This window comes from Mirounga angustirostris, unplaced genomic scaffold (genome assembly GCF_029215605.1).
Source record: "Mirounga angustirostris isolate CCGP_5_RB_7025 unplaced genomic scaffold, mMirAng1.0.hap1 SCAF_11, whole genome shotgun sequence".
NCBI lineage: Eukaryota > Metazoa > Chordata > Mammalia > Carnivora > Phocidae > Mirounga > Mirounga angustirostris.
In genome coordinates, this window is record NW_026991719.1 from 6,782,300 (window position 1) to 6,808,790 (window position 26,491).

A 26,491-nucleotide genomic window follows, 5' to 3' on the forward strand; every position below is an offset into this window, starting at 1 on the left:
GCAGACGCTTAACCGACTGAGCCACCCAGGCGCCCCTTAAGTTTGATATAAAGAATCCTACAGGGCAAATGCACACAGACACGTAGTACGTTGTGGGGGTGCCGGGGCTAGAGGGGATCAGGAAGTGACCGCCCACAGCTGCCAGGTTTCCTCTAGGCTTAGGGAGGTGTTCCAAAACGGGACATGTTGCTTGCACAGGTCTGTGAATATAGTGAATAGCTGGTCACTTGTATATTTATATGGGTGAGCTTTCTGGTATTTGAATTCTGTCTCAATCAAGCAGTTACAAAACTGCAGGTATGGGATTAATGTACGAGAAATAGTAAATAACGAAAATAATCCATCCTTACTGTTTGGATAAAGGAAATGCAGAAGACAAACCCCCTATCTTTGGATCCACTCTTTCAGGCTGTGAGTGTTCCTGAGCACACACGCTCTTTCCTATTCCCTCAGTGAACGGTAACCCTCGTCAGTGCTCAGGTGGCGCTGGATGAGGGATGTGTCCCTTGTTCCGCAAATGGGAATCAGTGCAGCCTCAGGGCCCAGGAGGGGTCCAGGCTGATCCCAAAGCCCGTCAGAGAGCCTGCAGGCCCCATATGTCACAGCTGTGTTGTTTCTGGCTGAGTTCTGGGCTTGCTTCGCTTGTTTGGAAGCTCATGAGACGTACTTCTTTGTTGCAGATTGAAGAAGGAAGTAAAGCTGCGGCAGTGGACAAGTTACTGGCTGGGGACGAGATCGTCGGCATCAACGACATCGGTCTCTCAGGGTTTAGACAGGAAGCGATTTGCCTGGTGAAGGGCTCTCATAAAACCCTGAAGCTGGTAGTAAAAAGGTAAGACCCATGCCTCATGCCATCTTTACAAACAGAAGTGAGTCAAATAGCAAAATGTGAAGTCAGCGTGGCTGATCTGTCTCCCTGCAAGCAATCCCAGTTTGGACTTGATGTGTGTGTGTGTGTGTGTGTATACATAAAATTCTGTTTCTTGGCCAAGGATGAAAGCATGTGCGCACACATAGAATTCTATCTCTTGGCCAAGGATGAATCCAGCATCGAAAACTTAAAAGATGCCTTCTTGTATTACTAGGGATTGTTCATTTGATTTATGAAGTGAATTTGAAGACTCTTTTCTTCAACAGTATGCAGATTAGCAGAGAGCTATGCTCTCGTTCCAAATAAAGTGTTGTTCCTGCTGTTTCCACAAGGTGGAGGCTACTGCGTTTTCGGTTTTTTTATGCTAAAATAGAGCATGACTGCACACAGATGTTAAGTTTCCAGGGCTTTCCAGGGCCGGGGTGAGGTCTGGGGGGGAGCAGGCTGCCTGTTCCTAGAAATCAGATTGCCCATGGAAGTTTGGAGGACTTGAAGGGGTTAGAAAAGCGGAACTGGGAATGTGATGCTTTTAGACGCGGGAGCTATATAACACTACTCCTGGACCCCCATAAAGGTACTTGGGATTTGTCTTCATAAAGAACTATTTCTCCACCTTGCATTTTGTAAGTTGGCTAATTCATAGTGAAGTGTTTGCATGTCCCCCGACCTTTTTTTTTTTTTTTTTTTTTTTTTGCAGAATTAGTGCAGTCTTTCTAAGTTTGGCTGTAAATCTTTTTTTTTTTTTTTTTTAAGATTTATCTATTTATTTATTTGACAGAGAGAGCGAGTGCATACAAGCAGGGGGAGTGGCAGGCAGAAGGAGAAAGTAGAGGGAGAAGCAGACTCCCCGTGGAGCAGGGAGCTTGACGTGGGACTTAATCCCAGGATCCTGGGATCATGACCTGAGCCAAAGGCAGACGCTGAACCAACAGAATCACCCAGGCGCCCCTTGGCTGTAAATTTTTAAAAATAAATGGACTCAATCATTTACTTCGGTTTTTAATACTGCCTTGAAGGCCTGTTCCCAAAGGACTTTACTCTTTTTTTTTTTTTTGGACTCAAACCATATCGAAGGAAGAAAAAACCTCTAATTCGTTGCCGCACTAAATTAGCAACCTCATTTCTTTTTTTTTTTTAAAGATTTTATTTATTTATTTGAGAGAGAGAATGAGAGAGAGAGAGAGAGCATGAGAGGGGGGAGGGTCAGAGGGAGAAGCAGACTCCCCGCTGAGCAGGGAGCCCGATGTGGGACTCGATCCCAGGACCCTGGGATCATGACCTGAGCCGAAGGCAGATGCTTAAGGACTGAGCCACCCAGGCACCTTCCCTGTTCATTTTTCTTTTTTTTTAAGATTTTATTTATTTATTTGAGACAGAGAGAATGAGAGAGAGAGAGCACATGAGAGGGGGGAGGGTCAGAGGCAGAAGCAGGCTCCCTGCCGAGCAGGGAGCCCGACGCGGGACTCGATCCCGGGACTCCAGGATCATGACCTGAGCTGAAGGCAGTTGCTTAACCAACTGAGCCACCCAGGCACCCTAGCAACCTCATTTCTAAGTGGTAGAGGCTACCGTCTTCGTAAATGAGAAGAATAAACTCAGATGGCGGTTTGGGAGCCGTTTCGAGAGGCTGAGGTGGGACAGACGTTGTCACGTTGTACAGTTATCCCTCTGTGGGCGCGGTACCTCGCTGAGGCGGGGGGTGGGTGTCCTCGCAGTGCCCCGAGGGAAACAGCGCAGCGATGGCGGGCACGGAAGCTTGGCCCACTGAGCTGAGCTAGGCCTTATGCACTGTCTCTGGGACTCCTAGCCGGCCCTCAGGCTGAGTCGGGTTGCCCTCCTCGGCCTCCTTTACGAATCTGCAGGCTTCCTTGGAAATGAGACGCTAGGTTTTGACAGTCGAGTTGACAGGGATTTACCAGTAGCCAGGCCCATCGTTGGCGAGATGTGAGATGGGGGGGGGAATAAGCATGTCCTCGATATGCTGCCAATTAGGATACAGATTAGACGGACTTTCTGGTGGGTGGTTTGACATCGTGTGTTTCAGAAGGCGTATCCTGGACCCACAGTTTTCATTTCTGGGCTCCCAGATACTCAGTCGAGGGAAATGACATGAATTAGAGACCATCCACAGTGTAAAGTACTGCTGTGTTATCAGCATTCGCTGACATGGAAGACGCCCCACAAAGCCCAGCTCAGTGCAACACATAAAAGCGGTTGGAGAGGGGCGCCTGGGTGGCTCAGTTGGTTAAGCGACTGCCTTTGGCTCAGGTCATGATCCTGGAGTCCCTGGATCGAGTCCCGCATCGGGCTCCCTGCTCGGCGGGGAGTCTGCTTCTCCCTCTGACCCTCCCCCCTCTCATGTGCCCTCTCTCATTCTCTCTCTCTCAAATAAATAAATCTTTAAAAAAAAAAAGCGGTTGAAGAACTGTGTATGTCCCATTCTTACAGGTTGTTGTTGTTTTTTTTTTTTTTAAGATTTATGTATTTCTTAGAGCAAACGGGGGTGGGGTGAGGGGCAGAAGATGAGAATCCTGAAACAGACGCCCTGCTGAGCAGGGAGCCCAACACAGGGCTCGATCCCAGGACCCTGAGATCACGACCTGAGACAAAAATCAAGAGTTAGCCGCGTAACCGACTGAGCCACCCAGGCGCCCCCCCATTCGTACAGTTTTAATTTTTAAAAAGTATCGTGGTACCGTACACACAGCATAAAATTTACCCTATTAACCATTTTAAAGTGTACCTTTAAGTAGCATATCACTTTTATAATAATAAGAACTATTGAGCTTGTTCCATTTTTAAAGACAAGAAACCTTTGGGGTTCTGTGTGCCTGTGTTCTCCGAGTCAGCGGGAGCTCTGGTCCCCAGAAGACCGTCAGCCGTGCCGTCATGTTGTGTTCCAGGAATGTCCCAAAGGACGTTTACTTATGGCTCTGTGATCAAGACTAAAAGAATGACCCTAAGAAGGGTGGGTGTTTGAATGCCAGCTACAAATGTACTCTAAGGCTTTTTTTTTTTTAAATATTTTATTTATTTATTTGACAGAGAGAGAGAGAGAGAGAGCAAGAGAGGGGACACAAGCAGGGAGAGTGGGAGAGGGAGAAGCAGACTCCTCGCTGAGCAGGGCGCCCGATGCGGGGCTCGATCCCAGGACCCTGGGATCATGACTTGAGCCGAAGGCAGACGCTTAACGACTGAGCCACCCAGGCGCCCCTATTTAGTTGTTAAAGTCATACGTGGGCGGAGTTAGTAGAGTGCTGTGTTCAGAAGGGACTTGGGTGGAACAGGGAGCTCCCACCCCCGTTTTGCGTCTCCAGAGAGCAGCGTTGTCCCTACAATCTCCTGGGCTGCTGCTTTGAGTTACGGATGTGCGTGCATATTTTACGTGTGTATCTGTGAAGATTGTTGCACGCTGAGTGCCCTGAGGTCCGACTCCTGATTTTTCCTAATGACCCCACGGTGCTGCACGGTCTGGATCCTCTGCTGTCTTACAGATCCTCTAGAGACGGACGTTTCTGCAGGTTGTGGTGAGTACGTAAGACACCGTGCTGCAGTGTGGGGTGTCTGTCCCCGAGTCTGTGTACCTGCACTGCAAATGGAGCGTTACGGTCCGCTTCCAGCCCGGAGGGACCTGGATCAGACGGTTTGTGCAGAATAAGCTGTAGTAGGCACCTCCACATTCCCAGGACCACGTTTGAGGCTCACGTCCACTCTAGCAGAAGTAGTTTCAGTTTGTTTCTGTTCTCTTTGTGCATTTGACAGGTGAAAAATGGGCTTTGTCGTTGAAGTGGGCGTTTTTCATTATGACTGAAGTTGGGCATCCTTCCATATGTATAGAAGCTTTTTTTGAACTAGAGGAACATCTTTAAGCATATAAAAATAAACTGAATTCTGTTCAAAGCAAAGTATCTACGCCATGGAGAACTGGTTAGTGGAGGGTCAGGGGGAAGGCCCACGGGGCCTGCTAGCTGATGGAGCTGACCGCATATCTGAAAGACTCTTGGGGAGAGGGATCAGACTTTTGCCTTGAACGATTTATGGGAGCTGCTGTTTAAACCCTGCTTTTGCATTCTGTATATCCAGTTTTCTTTATTTTTTTTTTTTAAGATTTTATTTATTTGAGGGAGAGAGTGCATGAGAGGGGAGAGGGGCAGAGGGAGAAGCAGACTCCCCGTGAAGCAGGGAGCCTGCTGTGGGGCTCAATCCCAGGACCCCGAGATCATGACCTGAGCCCAGGGCAGACGCTGAACCGACTGAGCCACCCAGGCACCCCTATCCAGTTTTCTTTAAATGAGGTCTGCACAGCATGACTGCCTGGTTTAGATGGGAATTCATGTTTTAAGCAATATATATAACAAGATATAAAAGCAAACCAAGCACTTTGTTCACTTTTTTTGCAAGCATACTTTTATTTATATTGGGGTTTTTTTTTTTGATGTATTTGACATTTAACACTGTGTAAGTTTGAAAACACTTCTAATAACAGGTATTGTGAAATTTTTAAAAATAACTTCGGATTAATTTTTTTTAAAGATTTTATTTATTTGAGAGAGAGCGCACAAGCAGGGGGAGTGGCAGGCAGTGGGAAAGGGAGAAGCAGGCTCCCCGCCAAGCAGGGAAGTTGATGTGGGGCTCGATCCCAGGACCCTGAGGTCATGGCCTGAGCCAAAGGCAGACGCTGGACCCACTGAGCCACTCAGGAGCCCCTGGATTAATTTTTAATACCCTATGTGGGTATTACTTTTGTCTAATAGAAAAAAGTCTGAAATGGTGCTTTGTTCAGAAACATGAATGACATTTTCTAACCCGGGTAATTAGTTAATATTAGGGTCTGTACCTGTCACCCAGCACATGGTGAATAACTGCTATAAAATCCTGGAGATGCAGAGTAAGGAGCACTGAAACTTCAAACTGAGTTTCTAGATTTTCCTTATTACAGAGACACCAGTGTACTTTTAAAACAATTTCTCTGAAATTGGTAACATGTATTCTTCTCTGTCTAAATTTAAATCTGCGCTTAAGCCCTGCCATTCTCCTCTTTGTCCATCCCCAGGCAACCACTAATCACACTCCTGTCTCACACATCAGTTAGCATTCTCCAGCATTTTATGTGGAGCTCCGAAATAGATCGTGTACTCTTCAAAAAAGAGACCAGTTTATAAAAAGGCACTCTGTAATTTATTCATAGACCGAGCCACAAACACATAAATATCCTATGTTGCCCTACCCAAGGGTGTGGATAAATGATAGATTAGCTTGTTCAGCCCTTGTTTAACTTGATTCTACTACCTGCCGCCTCCTCAGGTGCCCCTCCCTGCCCATGGTTTTGTAAATAAAATGAAGCAGTGGTTCACATACTAACTCCTTCCTGCTAATGACAGCTGCTATCTATTTTTTTTAAGATTGACTTACTTACCTTGGGGGGCAGAGGGAGAGGGAGAGCGGAGTCCCAAGTGGACTCTGTGCTGAGCGCGGAGCCCGACGCGGGGCTGGATGCCACAAACCCCAAGACCACGACCTGAGCCGAACCCAAGAGTCGGACGCCCAGCCAACGGCGCCCCCCGGGCACCCCGCTGCTCTCTCTCTTTTCTTCGTAGGCCGGTTTTATTTCATTGTGTGAGGCGAGCAGGGGCCCCAGCAGCCAGGAAAAGCATCACCGTGGGCCAGTGGGGCAAAGCGGTGGCGTCTGGTTTCGGGGGAACGGGCAGCACATAGGTCGTCATCGATTCGAGGCTGGGCCCGAGAAGGCGACGCATGGGGAGACGTGTGCAGATCCTTCTCTCTCCCCGGTGGAGTTTCTTTCCCAAACGACAGCAAGCACTTCCCTTCTCCCAGAGTGGTGTCAGCTGGAAACGAAGAACTGCCACTGGGAGCCCCACCAAGTGCACGTATGTTCTCGTGCACGGTACCCAGGAAGCAGAGAACTGTGGGACCGTGAGCCGAGGCTGAGCTGAGCGGGACGTTCTTGTCTTGTCCTGTCGTCCGGGTGCTCTGTGGTCCTACCTCTGCCGGGCCAGGGAAGTGCTGCTCGCGGGAAAGTGCAGGGCAGATGCAGCAACCTTTTCCGATGTGTGTCTGTAGGTCCTCATCTGCACGTGTCTCCCAGCCGCCCAGGCCCCACCCTGCAAAGTGGTGACGGGCGGGTCTGCGGTGGATCCTGGGCTGGCGTTTGCACAGACAGCCCCAGGCTCTTTTGCTGGGCAACCCCAGTGGCTTAAGCAAATGTGCTTGCAGAAGGTGAAGTAAGACCAGAAACTGGGTCAGCTCCTTACAAGGACGTATAACTTCAAATAGCCTACGGGAAATTTCTTTTAAATATCATGCCATTCATTATTTCGCAAAGCTTGCAGTTGCTCTTTTGGCTTTTCTTTCAAATCTGTATGGTAATACTAGTTTCGCTTCCGGTGAAGTCCACCTGCCCACCTCATCATTCATCTTATTCTCAACCAAGACTCAAAACTGTTGCAAGCAGTTTTGCCAGGGCCAAATTACCAATAGGGTTGATTCATGTGATTTTCTGCCTCTTTGCTGGCAGCCTTAAACCCTTTGTGACTCTAATTACATCCACTAAGCTTGCATTCAGGGGATTAACACCCAAGGATAGAGGTTCTTTGCAGGGGGCTGTAAGGGTTAGCCGGGCTATGGGCATAGTTACCTATCTGAAGAAAGAGGGTTTCAGATCTAGTGACCGCAGCCATGCTTGCTAGGAGCAAATTTCCTGCGACATGCATTGTTTGCTGGACGTCACTCAGTTGCAGCGAATTTTGCAGCGAGCCTGTGTTGTGCTGTGCTCCCCTCGGCTCCTGGCTCCTGGGAGCTGTCCTTGAGCAGGTGGTTCTGCGTGCAGCCCCGACATTGATTAGCACAGATGTTCTTGGGAGCAGCTTCATGCCACGATGCAGCAAGAGGACAGGGGTGGCTAGGACGTCGGCAGGTGTTGTCCCTCCTACCTTCCCCTCCCCGGAGCTCTACCTGGGGCAGAAACTGTGTGTGGGTTTTGCTGGAGGCTTTGCGCCTTTGTAGGGTTGTCGGCAGGTATCAGTGAAATCGTGTGCTTTGGGACGGTGGTCTGCAGGCGTTTGCTCAAGTGTCGGGGGGAAAGTTTCTGTTTTGAGCATTTTGGGGATCATGGCTGTTTGCTACATGCTTATTTCTTGTTAAACAGAACAGAGCCAGAGATTAACCTGGACAGATGCCCTGACTTCTTTGAGCTCTTTTCCATTGTTGTTTTTATTAAGTAAAATCAGGAGAAAAAGAGAAAAGTTGCTTCTCTTCAAATTCAGGCTTAGTTTATGGCTTGAGCAGTTTGATCAGATGAATTTCCAATTATGTGAGACATTTCATATTCTAAGGCAAGTAGAGAGTGGTGAAAAGTTAAGATTTTTTTTCATTGAAAATGTAAGTGATGTTTATAAAACGTAGTGTGAAAACATCGATGGTTTCTAATATGTTAAGACCTGCAGAGAATGTTTTACTTATTTTCGTTTCTTTTATATGTGACCTTTATATCAGCCCTGTTGCTAATCCTTAGCACTATTTATAATTAGTTTTATAATTAAAACTTATTTACAGTAAGATTGTTTGCACATTGGAATGTCCTGTCTTTGCCAAAAAATCCATTCTCTTGAAATGTAACCAGGAAGTTGGGTTGGCACTCTTTTAAAACATTGAGTTGAACTCACTCGTTCGTCGGTTGGGGACATACACTGTGAACACAGGTGGGTGAGATAGTCTTTTTTTTTTCTTTCTTCTGACACGAATAGATTTATCGACGTGAAGATGATAGAAAAAGCCAGTCATTTGGGTCTGTTCCAGTTCTGCCTGTGTTCATGATGTGACATTTCCACACAGTGTTTTGAGCTGACACAGGGGGAGCGCCAGAGGCTGAAATAAGTGACGTGCACTCGGCCTTGCTGGGGGAAGGGTGCGGGGTGCCCCGGCCTCGTGGACAGGAACCCTGGTGCCTTCATCCTGCGGGAATGCTGCTTCTCAGCCTGGCATCTGTTTAAAATGCAGCTTTGATGTCTGGTATCCGTTTCAGTACTCAGGCCATTAGGGAATCTTTATCTGAATTCTCATCATGCATAAAAGCAGGAACTGTCTGAGTCTTACCCGTGGGACTGTAGATTGAAGCCAGCATGACCCCCCCATCTGCAGCGTTGCGTTGTCTCACCCCTGCCAGGGAGAGGAACCGTGTGCGATGCAGGGGGTGCTGTTGACGTTCGTGGAACGTGGTAGAAGTGCTCCAGGGAAGTGGTGAGGATCACACCGTTAGGTCCAGCCCTCCAGGAGCTAGCTGGCTGCTGAGTGTGTTCACAGGGACGCACCAGGAACGCTGTAACAGGTGCTGAGCCAACAGACGTCAAGAGGAATGGAAGCAGATTGCAGCAGAGTCTCTCTTAAGGATAGGCCGTTGATCTGTTCTTGGAAGGCTGAGCCAGGGTTGAGCCCCAAATCTGGTCCTACGTCAGCAGTACCAGGGCCCCCTAAAGAGAATGGCAGAGGGGATGCAACCCAAAGGAGTGCAGGGGGAGGAAGCTGGAGGCAGAGAGTGCAGGACCTGAGCTGGCATCGGAACGTGCCGGGAAGGTGAGTGCAAACGCATCAGCCCGGTCAGGGCTGCGCCCACCTGGTGCCCCTGCTGCTGGCCCAGGGGCAGGCTCCAAACAGCAGCTTGGCTAGATGCCTGAGCACGTGGGAGCTTGGGCTTCCTTCTTTGGCAGCTGGGAGCACTTGAAGGTTCTGGAGTGAGAGCAACGGCTGTGCAGGGCAGAGGTGCAGGGAGATGGATCTGGCAGGACATAGAGCAGCAGAGGGAGAGGCTGGTTAGGACGTAGTCTTCCGTAGGCTTGGCAGGAACTGGAAGTGGCAAGATCAGAGCGAGGTTCATTTTGTGTTTGTAGAGGGGTGCTTTTTCTTTGTTTCCTTTGGAAGGAATAAGAAGGATGCTTGCACTTGCCCTCTCCTCTAGCACAGACTCCTCGCCCCTCACCCGCACCTCCCATGCTGGCCTGTACCCTCTCCCCTCCTCGAATTCTAGGGGCTGTCTGCCTAGGGCTAGTCCCATGCACTCAGGGGCTCACTGAGGACCATTTGCAATACTCTCCAGCCCAGCCTTTCTCCAGAATCCAGGCCTTTCCCCAGTTCAGGCCCCCTGACTCTTTTCTCTAAGATGCTCCCAGTGCATCACTGTTGATTTTTCTCCCCCCAGGAGTCTCCCCCGACCTCAGTGTTGCCTGAAAGTCCTCACACCCCGTGCACATGCCCATCACAGTGGGCACCCAAAGCCAGGGCGCCTGGCCTCCCTGTGTGGCCTCCCGGGCCTCCCAGCCGGTGGGTCGGGTCCCGTCCGGCCGATGGCGCTCGTGGTGACCAAGCACAGACTATGTTTGTCTTGTGAGGCAGTGCCTGTTGGCTTCATTCTAAAAGGTTATGAAAATAACCTAGCACTCATGTGACTTTTTTTTGGGTGGGGGAGGAAGGAACGGATTTTGTTCTTTATGAGAATGATAAACATTTTATTGAAGCATTTATTTATTTTTATTTTTTATTTTTTTTAAAGATTTTCTTTATTTATTTGCGAGAGAGAGAATGAGAGACAGAGAGCATGAGAGGGAGGAGGGTCAGAGGGAGAAGCAGACTCCCCGCCAAGCAGGGAGCCCGATGCGGGACTCGATCCCGGGACTCCAGGATCATGACCTGAGCTGAAGGCAGTTGCTTAACCAACTGAGCCACCCAGGCGCCCCTTGAAGCATATATTTTAATAATTCCTTTTTTAAAAGGATTTTTGATGTCTAGATGTGTTCTTCATTTTCAGTGATAGCCTAGCATTTTTCCTATTTGCGATCTAAACCCTGTCCTTCCAAAACTTCCCCAGAGACTACCTAGCATATAAAATTATTTTAAAAATTAACATAAATTTTTATTAATCCTGGTGTATAATTTGTGGGAAAGGCTTCAGGGGAACCTTCATTAGGGTGAATAATTTTATCTGAAGTACCAGGAAATATTCATAGTCAGTACTGTGGTTTTTCAGTGTTTATATGAAAGGAATATTAAGCACTGATGAGAGGTTACATTTTGGAAGAGGGACAGGGGCATGGGAGAATGCTCACAGAACCAGGCGGGCTGCAGACGGAAATGGACCTGCTATGTCTGCAGGATTCTCCTGATTGTCTAGAAACAGATAGATGGGGGGAAACGCACACAGGTTACCTGTGGTTATCTTTAGGTGGTGGCTTACTTTCCTCTGTTGTCTTAGTGGCTTCTTCATTTTTAAATGTGTTTCATATCTTTTTTTTTTTAAGATTTTATTTATTTATTTGAGATAGAAAGGGAGATAGAGCACAAGCAGGGGGAGTGTCAGGCAGAAGGAGAAGCAGACTCTCCGCTGAGCAGGGAGCCCGTGAAGTGGGGCTCTACCCCAGGACCCTGAGATCATGACCTGAGCTGAAGGCAGATGCTTCACCAACTGAGCCACCCAGGTGTCCCGTGTTCGGTATTTTGTAGGATAAGCATGCATCATAAGGATTCCAAACGTCAGTAGCCACTTGAATAGGAAGGATTTCTTCCCTGTCTGCAGGGATGACCATAGTATGGAATGTGCCTGTGGACCGAACCCCATTTCCAGTACTCCTGGGATTGTGGAGCTCCACGCACAGTGTGGGGCATTGTTGGTCTTTGTGGCATCCCTGCGCAGCCACCCGGCACAGAAGCAGGACCTTGGGCATCTCTGGGGCGAGCTGCACAGGCCTCCATGGCTGTACTGAGCTGCCCACCCGCCCCTCCTGGCTGTTTCCAAGGCCAAAACTTTCCTTCTGTGTTTTCCTTCTGTGTTTTCCCCCATGAAGACCTTCCTGGTCTCCCCAGTTGGCTTCCATCGATCGGTGGCCAAGGAAGGAGCATTCCTTTGGCAGCCAGAGTGCTCGGTCCCCAGTGAAAATGAGGGTGTTAAACCGCCTCCCGTGTCTGGTCCAGCTGGAGCTAGAGGGAGAGTGACGGTATGTGCACACTAGGTGGCGCCAGAGCAATTGGTCCCCAGTGGAAATGAGGGTGTTAAATAGGCTCCCGAGTCTGGTCCAGCTAGAGCCGGACTGGCAGTGACGGTGTGTGCACACTAGGTGGCGCCAGAGCGCTCGGTCCGCAGTGGAAATGAGGGTGTTAAATCGGCTCCCGTGTCTGGTCCAGCTGGAGCCGGAGGGGCAGTGACGGTGTGTGCACACTAGGTGGCGCCAGAGCGCTCGGTCCCCAGTGGAATTGAGGGTGTTAATTCGGCTCCCGTGTCTGGTCCTGCTAGAGCCAGACAGGCAGTGACGGTGTGTGCACACTAGGTGGCGCCAGAGCGCTCGGTCCCCAGTGAAAATGAGGGGGTTAATTCGGCTCCCGTGTCTGTTCCAGCTGGAGCCAGACGGGCAGTGACGGTGTGTGCACACTAGGTGGCGCCAGAGCGCTCGGTCCCCAGTGAAAATGAGGGGGTTAAATCGGGTCCCGTGTCTGGTCCAGCTAGAGCCAGACAGGCCGTGACGGTGTGTGCACACTAGGTGGCGCCAGAGCGCTCGGTCCCCAGTGGAAATGAGGGTGTTAAATCGGGTCCCGTGTCTGGTCCAGCTAGAGCCAGACAGGCCGTGACGGTGTGTGCACACTAGGTGGCGCCAGAGCGCTCGGTCCCCAGTGGAAATGAGGGTGTTAAATCGGCTCCCGTGTCTGGTCCAGCTAGAGCCAGACAGGCCGTGACGGTGTGTGCACACTAGGTGGCGGCAGAGCGCTCGGTCCCCAGTGGAAATGAGGCTGTTAAATCGGCTCCCGTGTCTGGTCCAGCTGGAGCCAGACGGGCAGTGACGGTGTATGCACACTAGGTGGCGCCAGAGCGCTCGGTCCGCAGTGGAAATGAGGGTGTTAATTCGGCTTCCGTGTCTGGTCCAGCTGGAGCGGGAGGGGCAGTGACGGTGTATACACACTAGGTGGCGCCAGAGCGCTCGGTCCCCAGTGAAAATGAGGGTGTTAATTCGGCTCCCGTGTCTGGTCCAGCTGGAGCCGGAGGGGCAGGGACAGTGTGTGCGCACTAGTGGCGCCAGAGCGCTCGGTCCCCAGTGGAAATGAGGGTGTTAAATCGGGTCCCGTGTCTGGTCCAGCTAGAGCCAGACAGGCCGTGACGGTGTGTGCACACTAGGTGGCGCCAGAGCGCTCCGTCCCCTGTGGAAATGAGGGTGTAAATGGCTCCCGTGTCTGTTCCAGCTAGAGCCGGACGGGCAGTGACGGTGTGTGCACACTAGGTGGCGCCAGAGCGCTCGGTCCGCAGTGGAAATGAGGGTGTTAAATCGGGTCCCGTGTCTGGTCCAGCTAGAGCCAGACAGGCAGTGACGTTGTGTGCACACTAGGTGGCGCCAGAGCGCTCAGTCCCCAGTGGAAATGAGGGTGTTAATTCGGCTCCCGTGTCTGTTCCAGGTGGAGCTGGAGGGGCAGAGACAGTGTGTGCGCACTAGGTGGCGCCAGAGCGCTCGGTCCGCAGTGAAAATGAGGGTGTTAAATCGGCTCCCGTGTCTGTTCCAGGTGGAGCCAGACGGGCAGTGACGGTGTGTGCACACTAGGTGGCGCCAGAGCGCTCGGTCCGCAGTGGAAATGAGGGTGTTAAATCGGGTCCCGTGTCTGGTCCAGCTAGAGCCAGACAGGCCGTGACGGTGTGTGCACACTAGGTGGCGCCAGAGCGCTCCGTCCCCTGTGGAAATGAGGGTGTAAATGGCTCCCGTGTCTGTTCCAGCTAGAGCCGGACGGGCAGTGACGGTGTGTGCACACTAGGTGGCGCCAGAGCGCTCGGTCCGCAGTGGAAATGAGGGTGTTAATTCGGCTCCCTTGTCTGGTCCTGCTAGCGCCAGAGAGGCAGTGACGGTGTGTGCGCACTAGGTGGCGCCAGAGCGCTCCGTCCCCAGTGGAAATGAGGGTGTTAAATCGGCTCCCGTGTCTGGTCCAGGTAGGGCCGGACGGGCCGTGACGGTGTGTGCACACTAGGTGGCGCCAGAGCGCTCGGTCCCCAGTGGAAATGAGGAGGTTAATTCGGCTCCCGTGTCTGTTCCAGCTGGAACCAGACGGGCAGTGACGGTGTGTGCACACTAGGTGGCGCCAGAGCGCTCGGTCCCCAGTTGAAATGAGGGTGTTAATTCGGCTCCCGTGTCTGGTCCAGCTGGAGCCAGACGGGCAGTGACGGTGTGTGCACACTAGGTGGCGCCAGAGCGCTCGGTCCCCAGTGGAAATGAGGGTGTTAAATCGGCTCCCGTGTCTGGTCCAGGTAGGGCCGGACGGGCCGTGACGGTGTGTGCACACTAGGTGGCGCCTGAGCGCTTGGTCCCCAGTTGAAATGAGGGTGTTAATTCGGCTCCCGTGTCTGGTCCAGCTGGAGCCAGACGGGCAGTGACGGTGTGTGCACACTAGGTGGCGCCTGAGCGCTTGGTCCCCAGTTGAAATGAGGGTGTTAATTCGGCTCCCGTGTCTGGTCCAGCTGGAGCCAGACGGGCAGTGACGGTGTGTACACACTAGGTGGCGCCAGAGCGCTTGGTCCCCAGTGGAAATGAGGGTGTTAATTCGGCTCCCGTGTCTGGTCCAGCTGGAGCCAGACGGGCAGTGACGGTGTGTGCACACTAGGTGGCGCCAGAGCGCTCGGTCCCCAGTGGAAATGAGGGTGTTAATGCGGCTCCCGTGTCTGGTCCAGCTGGAGCCGGAGGGGCAGTGACGGTGTGTGCACACTAGGTGGCGCCAGAGCGCTCGGTCCCCAGTGGAAATGAGGGTGTTAATTCGGCTCCCGTGTCTGGTCCAGCTGGAGCCGGAGGGGCAGTGACGGTGTATGGACACTAGGTGGCGCCAGAGCCCTCGGTCCCCAGTGGAAATGAGGTTGTTAAATCGGCTCCCGTGTCTGGTCCAGCTGGAGCTGGAGGGGCAGAGACAGTGTGTGCACACTAGGTGGCGCCTGAGCGCTTGGTCCCCAGTTGAAATGAGGGTGTTAATTCGGCTCCCGTGTCTGGTCCAGCTGGAGCCAGACGGGCAGTGACGGTGTGTGCACACTAGGTGGCGCCAGAGCGCTTGGTCCCCAGTGGAAATGAGGGTGTTAATTCGGCTCCCGTGTCTGGTCCAGCTGGAGCCAGACGGGCAGTGACGGTGTGTGCACACTAGGTGGCGCCAGAGCGCTCGGTCCCCAGTTGAAATGAGGGTGTTAATTCGGCTCCCGTGTCTGGTCCAGCTAGGGCCAGACAGGCAGTGACGTTGTGTGCACACTAGGTGGCGCCAGAGCGCTTGGTCCCCAGTGGAAATGAGGGTGTGAAATCGGCTCCCGTGTCTCGTCCAGCTGGAGCGGGAGGGGCAGTGACGGTGTGTGCACACTAGGTGGCGCCAGAGCGCTCGGTTCCCAGTGGAAATGAGGGTGTTAAATCGGCTCCCGTGTCTCGTCCAGCTGGAGCCGGAGGGGCAGTGACGGTGTGTGCACACTAGGTGGCGCCAGAGCGCTCGGTCCGAGTGGAAATGAGGGTTTTAATTCGGCTCCCGTGTCTGTTCCAGCTGGAGCCGGAGGGGCAGTGACGGTGTGTGCACACTAGGTGGCGCCAGAGCGCTCGGTCCCCAGTGGAAATGAGGAGGTTAATTCGGCTCCCGTGTCTGGTCCAGCTGGAGCCAGACGGGCCGTGACGGAGTGTGCACACTAGGTGGCGCCAGAGCGCTCGGTCCCCAGTGGAAATAAGGAGGTTAATTCGGCTCCCGTGTCTGTTCCAGCTGGAGCCAGACGGGCAGTGACGGTGTGTGCACACTAGGTGGCGCCAGAGCGCTCGGTCCCCAGTGGAAATGAGGGTGTTAATTCGGCTCCCGTGTCTGGTCCAGCTAGAGCCGGACGGGCAGTGACGGTGTGTGCACACTAGGTGGCGCCAGAGCGCTTGGTCCCCAGTGGAAATGAGGGTGTTAAATCGGCTCCCGTGTCTGGTCCAGCTGGAGCTGGAGGGGCAGAGACAGTGTGTGCGCACTAGGTGGCGCCAGAGCTCTTGGTCCACAGTGGAAATGAGGGTGTTAAATCGGCTCCCGTGTCTGGTCCAGCTAGAGCCAGACAGGCCGTGACGGTGTGTGCACACTAGGTGGCGCCAGAGCGCTCGGTCCCCAGTGAAAATGAGGGGGTTAATTCGGCTCCCGTGTCTGTTCCAGCTGGAGCCAGACGGGCAGTGACGGTGTGTGCACACTAGGTGGCGCCAGAGCGCTCGGTCCCCAGTGAAAATGAGGGGGTTAAATCGGGTCCCGTGTCTGGTCCAGCTAGAGCCAGACAGGCCGTGACGGTGTGTGCACACTAGGTGGCGCCAGAGCGCTCGGTCCCCAGTGGAAATGAGGGTGTTAAATCGGGTCCCGTGTCTGGTCCAGCTAGAGCCAGACAGGCCGTGACGGTGTGTGCACACTAGGTGGCGCCAGAGCGCTCGGTCCCCAGTGGAAATGAGGGTGTTAAATCGGGTCCCGTGTCTGGTCCAGCTAGAGCCAGACAGGCAGTGACGTTGTGTGCACACTAGGTGGCGCCAGAGCGCTCAGTCCCCAGTGGAAATGAGGGTGTTAATTCGTCTCCCGTGTCTGGTCCAGCTGGAACCAGACGGGCAGTGACGGTGTGTGCACACTAGGTGGCGCCAGAGCGCTCCGTCCCCTGTGGAAATGAGGGTGTAAATGGCTCCCGTGTCTGTTCCAGCTAGAGCCGGACGGGCCGTGACGGTGTGTGCACACTAGGTGGCGCCAGAGCGCTCGGTCCCCAGTGGAAATGAGGAGGTTAATTCGGCTCCCGTGTCTGTTCCAGCTGGAACCAGACGGGCAGTGACGGTGTGTGCACACTAGGTGGCGTCAGAGCGCTCGGTCCCCAGTTGAAATGAGGGTGTTAATTCGGCTCCCGTGTCTGTTCTAGCTGGAGCCAGACGGGCAGTGACGGTGTGTGCACACTAGGTGACGCCAGACCGCTCGGTCCCCAGTGGAAATGAGGGTGTTAATTCGGCTCCCGTGTCTGGTCCAGCTGGAGCCGGAGGGGCAGTGATGGTGTGTGCACACTATGTGGCGCCAGAGCGCTCGGTCCCCAGTGAAAATGAGGGTGTTAATTCGGCTCCCGTGTCTGTTCCAGCTGGAGCCAGACGGGCAGTGACGGTGTGTGCACACTAGGTGGCGCCAGAGCGCTCTGTCCCCAGTGGAAATGAGGGTGTTAAATCGGCTCCCGTGTCTCGTCCAGCTGGAGCCGGAGGGGCAGTGACGGTGTATGGACACTAGGTGGCGCCAGAGCCCTCGGTCCCCAGTGGAAATGAGGGTGTTTACTCGGCTCCCGTGTCTGGTCCAGCTGGAGCCGGAGGGGCAGGGACAGTGTGTGCGCACTAGTGGCGCCAGAGCGCTCGGTCCCCAGTGGAAATGAGGGTGTTAAATCGGGTCCCGTGTCTGGTCCAGCTAGAGCCAGACAGGCCGTGACGGTGTGTGCACACTAGGTGGCGCCAGAGCGCTCGGTCCCCAGTGGAAATGAGGGTGTTAAATCGGCTCCCGTGTCTGTTCCAGGTGGAGCCGGACGGGCAGTGATGGTGTGTGCACACTAGGTGGCGCCAGAGCGCTCGGTCCGCAGTGGAAATGAGGGTGTTAAATCGGGTCCCGTGTCTGGTCCAGCTAGAGCCAGACAGGCCGTGACGGTGTGTGCACACTAGGTGGCGCCAGAGCGCTCGGTCCCCAGTGGAAATGAGGCTGTTAAATCGGCTCCCGTGTCTGTTCCAGGTGGAGCCGGACGGGCAGTGATGGTGTGTGCACACTAGGTGGCGCCAGAGCGCTCGGTCCGCAGTGGAAATGAGGGTGTTAAATCGGGTCCCGTGTCTGGTCCAGCTAGAGCCAGACAGGCCGTGACGGTGTGTGCACACTAGGTGGCGCCAGAGCGCTCCGTCCCCTGTGGAAATGAGGGTGTAAATGGCTCCCGTGTCTGTTCCAGCTAGAGCCGGACGGGCCGTGACGGTGTGTGCACACTAGGTGGCGCCAGAGCGCTCGGTCCGCAGTGAAAATGAGGGTATTAAATCGGCTCCCGTGTCTGTTCCAGGTGGAGCCGGACGGGCAGTGATGGTGTGTGCACACTAGGTGGCGCCAGAGCGCTCGGTCCGCAGTGGAGATGAGGGTGTTAAATCGGGTCCCGTGTCTGGTCCAGCTAGAGCCAGACAGGCCGTGACGGTGTGTGCACACTAGGTGGCGCCAGAGCGCTCCGTCCCCTGTGGAAATGAGGGTGTAAATGGCTCCCGTGTCTGTTCCAGCTAGAGCCGGACGGGCAGTGACGGTGTGTGCACACTAGGTGGCGCCGGAGCGCTCGGTCCGCAGTGGAAATGAGGGTGTTAAATCGGGTCCCGTGTCTGGTCCAGCTAGAGCCAGACAGGCAGTGACGTTGTGTGCACACTAGGTGGCGCCAGAGCGCTCAGTCCCCAGTGGAAATGAGGGTGTTAATTCGGCTCCCGTGTCTGGTCCAGCTAGAGCCGGACGGGCAGTGACGGTGTGTGCACACTAGGTGGCGCCAGAGCGCTTGGTCCCCAGTGGAAATGAGGGTGTTAAATCGGCTCCCGTGTCTGGTCCAGCTGGAGCTGGAGGGGCAGAGACAGTGTGTGCGCACTAGGTGGCGCCAGAGCTCTTGGTCCACAGTGGAAATGAGGGTGTTAAATCGGCTCCCGTGTCTGGTCCAGCTAGAGCCAGACAGGCCGTGACGGTGTGTGCACACTAGGTGGCGCCAGAGCGCTCGGTCCCCAGTGAAAATGAGGGGGTTAATTCGGCTCCCGTGTCTGTTCCAGCTGGAGCCAGACGGGCAGTGACGGTGTGTGCACACTAGGTGGCGCCAGAGCGCTCGGTCCCCAGTGAAAATGAGGGGGTTAAATCGGGTCCCGTGTCTGGTCCAGCTAGAGCCAGACAGGCCGTGACGGTGTGTGCACACTAGGTGGCGCCAGAGCGCTCGGTCCCCAGTGGAAATGAGGGTGTTAAATCGGGTCCCGTGTCTGGTCCAGCTAGAGCCAGACAGGCCGTGACGGTGTGTGCACACTAGGTGGCGCCAGAGCGCTCGGTCCCCAGTGGAAATGAGGGTGTTAAATCGGCTCCCGTGTCTGGTCCAGGTAGGGCCGGACGGGCCGTGACGGTGTGTGCACACTAGGTGGCGCCTGAGCGCTTGGTCCCCAGTGGAAATGAGGGTGTTAATTCGGCTCCCGTGTCTGGTCCAGCTGGAGCCAGACGGGCAGTGACGGTGTGTGCACACTAGGTGGCGCCAGAGCGCTCGGTCCCCAGTGGAAATGAGGGTGTTAATTCGGCTCCCGTGTCTGGTCCAGCTGGAGCTGGAGGGGCAGTGATGGTGTGTGCACACTAGGTGGCGCCAGAGCGCTCGGTCCCCAGTGGAAATGAGGGTGTTAAATCGGCTCCCGTGTCTGGTCCAGGTAGGGCCGGACGGGCCGTGACGGTGTGTGCACACTAGGTGGCGCCTGAGCGCTTGGTCCCCAGTGGAAATGAGGGTGTTAATTCGGCTCCCGTGTCTGGTCCAGCTGGAGCCAGACGGGCAGTGACGGTGTGTGCACACTAGGTGGCGCCAGAGCGCTCGGTCCCCAGTGGAAATGAGGGTGTTAATTCGGCTCCCGTGTCTGGTCCAGCTGGAGCTGGAGGGGCAGTGACGGTGTGTGCACACTAGGTGGCGCCAGAGCGCTTGGTCCCCAGTGGAAATGAGGGTGTTAAACGGCTCCCGTGTCTGTTCCACCTGGAGCCGGAGGGGCAGTGACCGTGTGTGCACACTAGGTGGCGCCTGAGCGCTCGGTCCCCAGTGGAAATGAGGGTGTTAAATCGGGTCCCGTGTCTGGTCCAGCTAGAGCCAGACAGGCAGTGACGTTGTGTGCACACTAGGTGGCGCCAGAGCGCTCAGTCCCCAGTGGAAATGAGGGTGTTAATTCGTCTCCCGTGTCTGGTCCAGCTGGAACCAGACGGGCAGTGACGGTGTGTGCACACTAGGTGGCGCCAGAGCGCTCGGTCCCCAGTTGAAATGAGGGTGTTAATTCGGCTCCCTTGTCTGGTCCAGGTAGGGCCGGACGGGCCGTGACGGTGTGTGCACACTAGGTGGCGCCAGAGCGCTCGGTCCCCAGTGGAAATGAGGAGGTTAATTCGGCTCCCGTGTCTGTTCCAGCTGGAACCAGACGGGCAGTGACGGTGTGTGCACACTAGGTGGCGTCAGAGCGCTCGGTCCCCAGTTGAAATGAGGGTGTTAATTCGGCTCCCGTGTCTGTTCTAGCTGGAGCCAGACGGGCAGTGACGGTGTGTGCACACTAGGTGACGCCAGACCGCTCGGTCCCCAGTGGAAATGAGGGTGTTAATTCGGCTCCCGTGTCTGGTCCAGCTGGAGCCGGAGGGGCAGTGATGGTGTGTGCACACTATGTGGCGCCAGAGCGCTCGGTCCCCAGTGAAAATGAGGGTGTTAATTCGGCTCCCGTGTCTGTTCCAGCTGGAGCCAGACGGGCAGTGACGGTGTGTGCACACTAGGTGGCGCCAGAGCGCTCGGTCCCCAGTTGAAATGAGGGTGTTAATTCGGCTCCCGTGTCTGGTCCAGCTGGAGCCAGACGGGCAGTGACGGTGTGTGCACACTAGGTGACGCCAGACCGCTCGGTCCCCAGTGGAAATGAGGGTGTTAATTCGGCTCCCGTGTCTGGTCCAGCTGGAGCCGGAGGGGCAGTGATGGTGTGTGCACACTAGGTGGCGCCAGAGCGCTCGGTCCCCAGTGGAAATGAGGGTGTTAATTCGGCTCCCGTGTCTGTTCCAGCTGGAGCCAGACGGGCAGTGACGGTGTGTGCACACTAGGTGGCGCCAGAGCACTCGGTCCCCAGTGGAAATGAGGGTGTTAATTCGGCTCCCGTGTCTGTTCCAGCTGGAGCCAGACGGGCAGTGACGGTGTGTGCACACTAGGTGGCGCCAGAGCGCTCTGTCCCCAGTGGAAATGAGGGTGTTAAATCGGCTCCCGTGTCTCGTCCAGCTGGAGCCGGAGGGGCAGTGACGGTGTATGGACACTAGGTGGCGCCAGAGCCCTCGGTCCCCAGTGGAAATGAGGGTGTTTACTCGGCTCCCGTGTCTGGTCCAGCTGGAGCCGGAGGGGCAGGGACAGTGTGTGCGCACTAGTGGCGCCAGAGCGCTCGGTCCCCAGTGGAAATGAGGGTGTTAAATCGGGTCCCGTGTCTGGTCCAGCTAGAGCCAGACAGGCCGTGACGGTGTGTGCACACTAGGTGGCGCCAGAGCGCTCGGTCCCCAGTGGAAATGAGGGTGTTAAATCGGCTCCCGTGTCTGTTCCAGGTGGAGCCGGACGGGCAGTGATGGTGTGTGCACACTAGGTGGCGCCAGAGCGCTCGGTCCGCAGTGGAAATGAGGGTGTTAAATCGGGTCCCGTGTCTGGTCCAGCTAGAGCCAGACAGGCCGTGACGGTGTGTGCACACTAGGTGGCGCCAGAGCGCTCGGTCCCCAGTGGAAATGAGGCTGTTAAATCGGCTCCCGTGTCTGTTCCAGGTGGAGCCGGACGGGCAGTGATGGTGTGTGCACACTAGGTGGCGCCAGAGCGCTCGGTCCGCAGTGGAAATGAGGGTGTTAAATCGGGTCCCGTGTCTGGTCCAGCTAGAGCCAGACAGGCCGTGACGGTGTGTGCACACTAGGTGGCGCCAGAGCGCTCCGTCCCCTGTGGAAATGAGGGTGTAAATGGCTCCCGTGTCTGTTCCAGCTAGAGCCGGACGGGCCGTGACGGTGTGTGCACACTAGGTGGCGCCAGAGCGCTCGGTCCGCAGTGAAAATGAGGGTATTAAATCGGCTCCCGTGTCTGTTCCAGGTGGAGCCGGACGGGCAGTGATGGTGTGTGCACACTAGGTGGCGCCAGAGCGCTCGGTCCGCAGTGGAGATGAGGGTGTTAAATCGGGTCCCGTGTCTGGTCCAGCTAGAGCCAGACAGGCCGTGACGGTGTGTGCACACTAGGTGGCGCCAGAGCGCTCCGTCCCCTGTGGAAATGAGGGTGTAAATGGCTCCCGTGTCTGTTCCAGCTAGAGCCGGACGGGCAGTGACGGTGTGTGCACACTAGGTGGCGCCGGAGCGCTCGGTCCGCAGTGGAAATGAGGGTGTTAAATCGGGTCCCGTGTCTGGTCCAGCTAGAGCCAGACAGGCAGTGACGTTGTGTGCACACTAGGTGGCGCCAGAGCGCTCAGTCCCCAGTGGAAATGAGGGTGTTAATTCGGCTCCCGTGTCTGGTCCAGCTGGAACCAGACGGGCAGTGACGGTGTGTGCACACTAGGTGGCGCCAGAGCGCTCGGTCCCCAGTGGAAATGAGGGTGTTAAATCGGCTCCCGTGTCTGGTCCAGGTAGGGCCGGACGGGCCGTGACGGTGTGTGCACACTAGGTGGCGCCTGAGCGCTTGGTCCCCAGTGGAAATGAGGGTGTTAATTCGGCTCCCGTGTCTGGTCCAGCTGGAGCCAGACGGGCAGTGACGGTGTGTGCACACTAGGTGGCGCCAGAGCGCTCGGTCCCCAGTGGAAATGAGGGTGTTAATTCGGCTCCCGTGTCTGGTCCAGCTGGAGCTGGAGGGGCAGTGACGGTGTGTGCACACTAGGTGGCGCCAGAGCGCTTGGTCCCCAGTGGAAATGAGGGTGTTAAACGGCTCCCGTGTCTGTTCCACCTGGAGCCGGAGGGGCAGTGACCGTGTGTGCACACTAGGTGGCGCCTGAGCGCTCGGTCCCCAGTGGAAATGAGGGTGTTAATTCGGCTCCCGTGTCTGGTCCAGCTAGGGCCAGACAGGCAGTGACGTTGTGTGCACACTAGGTGGCGCCAGAGCGCTCGGTCCCCAGTGGAAATGAGGTTGTTAAATCGGCTCCCGTGTCTGGTCCAGCTGGAGCTGGAGGGGCAGAGACAGTGTGTGCGCACTAGGTGGCGCCAGAGCGCTTGGTCCCCAGTTGAAATGAGGGTGTGATATCGGCTCCCGTGTCTCGTCCAGCTGGAGCGGGAGGGGCAGTGACGGTGTGTGCACACTAGGTGGCGCCAGAGCGCTCGGTCCCCAGTGGAAATGAGGGTGTTAAATCGGCTCCCGTGTCTCGTCCAGCTGGAGCCGGAGGGGCAGTGACAGTGTGTGCACACTAGGTGGCGCCAGAGCGCTCGGTCCGAGTGGAAATGAGGGTGTTAATTCGGCTCCCGTGTCTGTTCCAGCTGGAGCCGGAGGGGCAGTGACGGAGTGTGCACACTAGGTGGCGCCGGAGCGCTCGGTCCCCAGTGGAAATGAGGAGGTTAATTCGGCTCCCGTGTCTGGTCCAGCTGGAGCTGGAGGGGCAGAGACAGTGTGTGCGCACTAGGTGGCGCCAGAGCTCTTGGTCCCCAGTGGAAATGAGGGTGTGAAATCGGCTCCCGTGTCTCGTCCAGCTGGAGCGGGAGGGGCAGTGACGGTGTGTGCACCCTAGGTGGCGCCAGAGCGCTCGGTCCCCAGTGGAAATGAGGGTGTTAATTCGGCTCCCGTGTCTCGTCCAGCTGGAGCCGAAGGGGCAGTGACAGTGTGTGCACACTAGGTGGCGCAAGAGCGCTCGGTCCGAGTGGAAATGAGGGTGTTAATTCGGCTCCCGTGTCTGTTCCAGCTGGAGCCGGAGGGGCAGTGACGGTGTGTGCACACTAGGTGGCGCCGGAGCGCTCGGTCCCCAGTGGAAATAAGGAGGGTAATTCGGCTCCCGTGTCTGTTCCAGCTGGAGCCAGACGGGCAGTGACGGTGTGTGCACACTAGGTGGCGCCAGAGCCTTCGGTCCCCATTGGAAATGAGGGTGTTAATTCGGCTCCCGTGTCTGGTCCAGCTAGAGCCGGACGGGCAGTGACGGTGTGTGCACACTAGGTGGCGCCAGAGCGCTTGGTCCCCAGTGGAAATGAGGGTGTTAAATCGGCTCCCGTGTCTGGTCCAGCTGGAGCTGGAGGGGCAGAGACAGTGTGTGCGCACTAGGTGGCGCCAGAGCTCTTGGTCCCCAGTGGAAATGAGGGTGTGAAATCGGCTCCCGTGTCTCGTCCAGCTGGAGCGGGAGGGGCAGTGACGGTGTGTGCACCCTAGGTGGCGCCGGAGCGCTCGGTCCCCAGTGGAAATGAGGGTGTTAAATCGGCTCCCGTGTCTCGTCCAGCTGGAGCCGGAGGGGCAGTGACGGTGTGTGCACACTAGGTGGCGCCAGAGCGCTCGGTCCCCAGTGGAAATGAGGGTGTTAAATCGGCTCCCGTGTCTCGTCCAGCTGGAGCCGGAGGGGCAGTGACGGTGTGTGCACACTAGGTGGCGCCAGAGCCCTCGGTCCCCAGTGGAAATGAGGTTGTTAAATCGGCTCCCGTGTCTGGTCCAGCTGGAGCTGGAGGGGCAGAGACAGTGTGTGCGCACTAGGTGGCGCCAGAGCGCTTGGTCCCCAGTTGAAATGAGGGTGTGAAATCGGCTCCCGTGTCTCGTCCAGCTGGAGCGGGAGGGGCAGTGACGGTGTGTGCACACTAGGTGGCGCCAGAGCGCTCGGTCCCCAGTGGAAATGAGGATGTTAAATCGGCTCCCGTGTCTGGTCCAGCTGGAGCTGGAGGGGCAGTGACGGTGTGTGCACGCTAGGTGGCGCCAGAGCGCTCGGTCCCCAGTGAAAATGGCGGTGTTAAATGGCTCCCGTGTCTGTTCTAGCTGGAGCCAGACGGGCAGTGACGGTGTGTGCACACTAGGTGGCGCCAGAGCGCTCGGTCCCCGTGAAAACGAGGGTGTTAAATGGGCTCCCGGGTCTGTTCCAGCTGGAGCGGGAGGGGCAGTGACGGTGTGTGCACACTAGGTGGCGCCAGAGCGCTCGGTCCCCAGGGCTTCCTGTCCAGCACCCTCACAGGATTGGGATTGATGAGCATGCCTGTGCCCAACGTCCTGCACTCTCTTATCAACACAAATCCAGCCGTTTTAGGCATTCAGAGGGGTTGACAAGCAGAAAGTAGCTGGAACGTTGCCAAATATGTTTGTGATGCACTAGGAAGTTCAGAGGACCTGGTGAAAGCTCACGTGTTAGGAAAACATCACTGTTCCCAGTAGCCATGAGATCCTCATGCCTAGTTTACAGGTATAACCTTTTCACTGTGTTATCATTTGTTCTTTTAAAAATTTTTTGTTTTAATTTTTTTTAAAGATTTTATTTATTTGACAAAGAGAGGCATAGCGACAGAGGGAACACAAGCAGGGGGAGTGGGAGAGGGAGAAGCAGGCTTCCCGCTGAGTAGGGAGCCCGATGTGGGGCTCGATCCCGGGACCCTGGGATCATGACCTGAGACGAAGGCAGATGCTTAAGGACTGAGCCACCCGGGTGCCCCGTCCTTTTTTTTTTTTTAAGCCCTTAATTCATACTGTAATTGTTGAGTATGTCTTCTTGAAATAGACGTGCACCAGTATGTATTATCTTTTTAAAAAGAAGGAAACATGTTTACGCTTGCACTGCTGCTGTCCCAGTAAGCCAGCCCGTACCCCAGTCTTGCCAGTTGCAGGGTTGAAAGATGTTGCCGCAGAGGATGAGGCATTTTCCTTTCCTAGCCTCCTTTTTTTGTTTCCCTTTGCCTCCGCCCTCCATCTAGTTTCTTTCTTTCATTAATTAACTGTAAAGGAAGATGAAAGAAATTGTGGATATGATAGCACAGAAAAAGGCATCTGAAAATGAAATTCACATGGCCAGAACCTTTCTTACGAGGATTCTGAGAAACTCCATGAGGTACAGTTCGGTTTTCAATCCCTTTACTTCTGTGGTGTGATGAATTTGTCTGTTTTTATGCTTCTGTTCACGGGGAAACTCCTGAAGTCAACACATTCCACATTTTGCAACCCAGATATTTTTCTTCATTGATTATGAGTTGTCAGAAGGTTTATGTTATAAATGTTTTTCAGATTTCTTTCTTTTTTTTTTAAGATTCTATTTATTAGAGAGAGACCGAGCATGAGCAGGGGTTAGGGGCAGAGGGAGAAGCAGACTCCCTGCAACGAGCCCGACCTGGGGCTCCATCCCAGGACCCTGAGATCATGACCTGAGCCAAAGGCAGATGCTTCACCGACTGAGCCACCCAGACGCCCCTCAGATTTTTTAATATTCTTTATTACATATATCCTTGAATGTTTTTGCCTGCTTGAAAAATGTTTACTCTCTGTCAAGTACCTAATGAGGCTCCTTTTGAGTTCTTTCTGTGTTCTCGATGGGGCCGTAAGCTGTCCCGAGCGAGCAGGTTCTGTCCCGCACTGGAGAAGAGGAGAGTGGGAGAACCAGGTGTGGGTGGGTCTCCTCCTCACGCCGCAGCCTCCTCTTGGGGGCTCTGGAACATTTTTGTGGCAGCTCTGCGGATTTCCGACTAAAATTCCCTTCTCACACCCAGGCAGTGCAGCCAAAACACTAAGGCCCTGTGGGGTGGTGGGGACCATGCAGTAGGAGCCCAGGCCGAGGCTGCGGACGACGTTCAGGAGCCCTGGCAGCAGTGGGCTGCAGCCTGTTGGTCGAGGGCATCACGTTCCAATAATGAGGACCCTTAGCTGACTTCGCAGACACTCTGAGAAACTCAGAGGAATGAATATGCATCTACTAGCCTTTGTTCATGTCCAGGTGTCTGTGTTTACTTCGGTAAGTGAGT

At 55.0% G+C, this 26,491-nt stretch overlaps 1 protein-coding gene across 4 annotated transcripts in view; it reads left to right on the plus strand.

Annotated features, from left to right (window-relative positions):
* Positions 1-26,491, plus strand: part of SHROOM2 (shroom family member 2) — a 149,835-nt gene that overhangs the window by 65,986 nt on the left and 57,358 nt on the right. For all 4 annotated transcript variants that reach the window (XM_064573708.1, XM_064573707.1, XM_064573706.1 and 1 more), the window contains exon 2: positions 681-832. In XM_064573708.1, the coding sequence (XP_064429778.1) occupies positions 681-832 (152 nt within the window). The remainder of the gene's footprint in view (positions 1-680; positions 833-26,491) is intronic.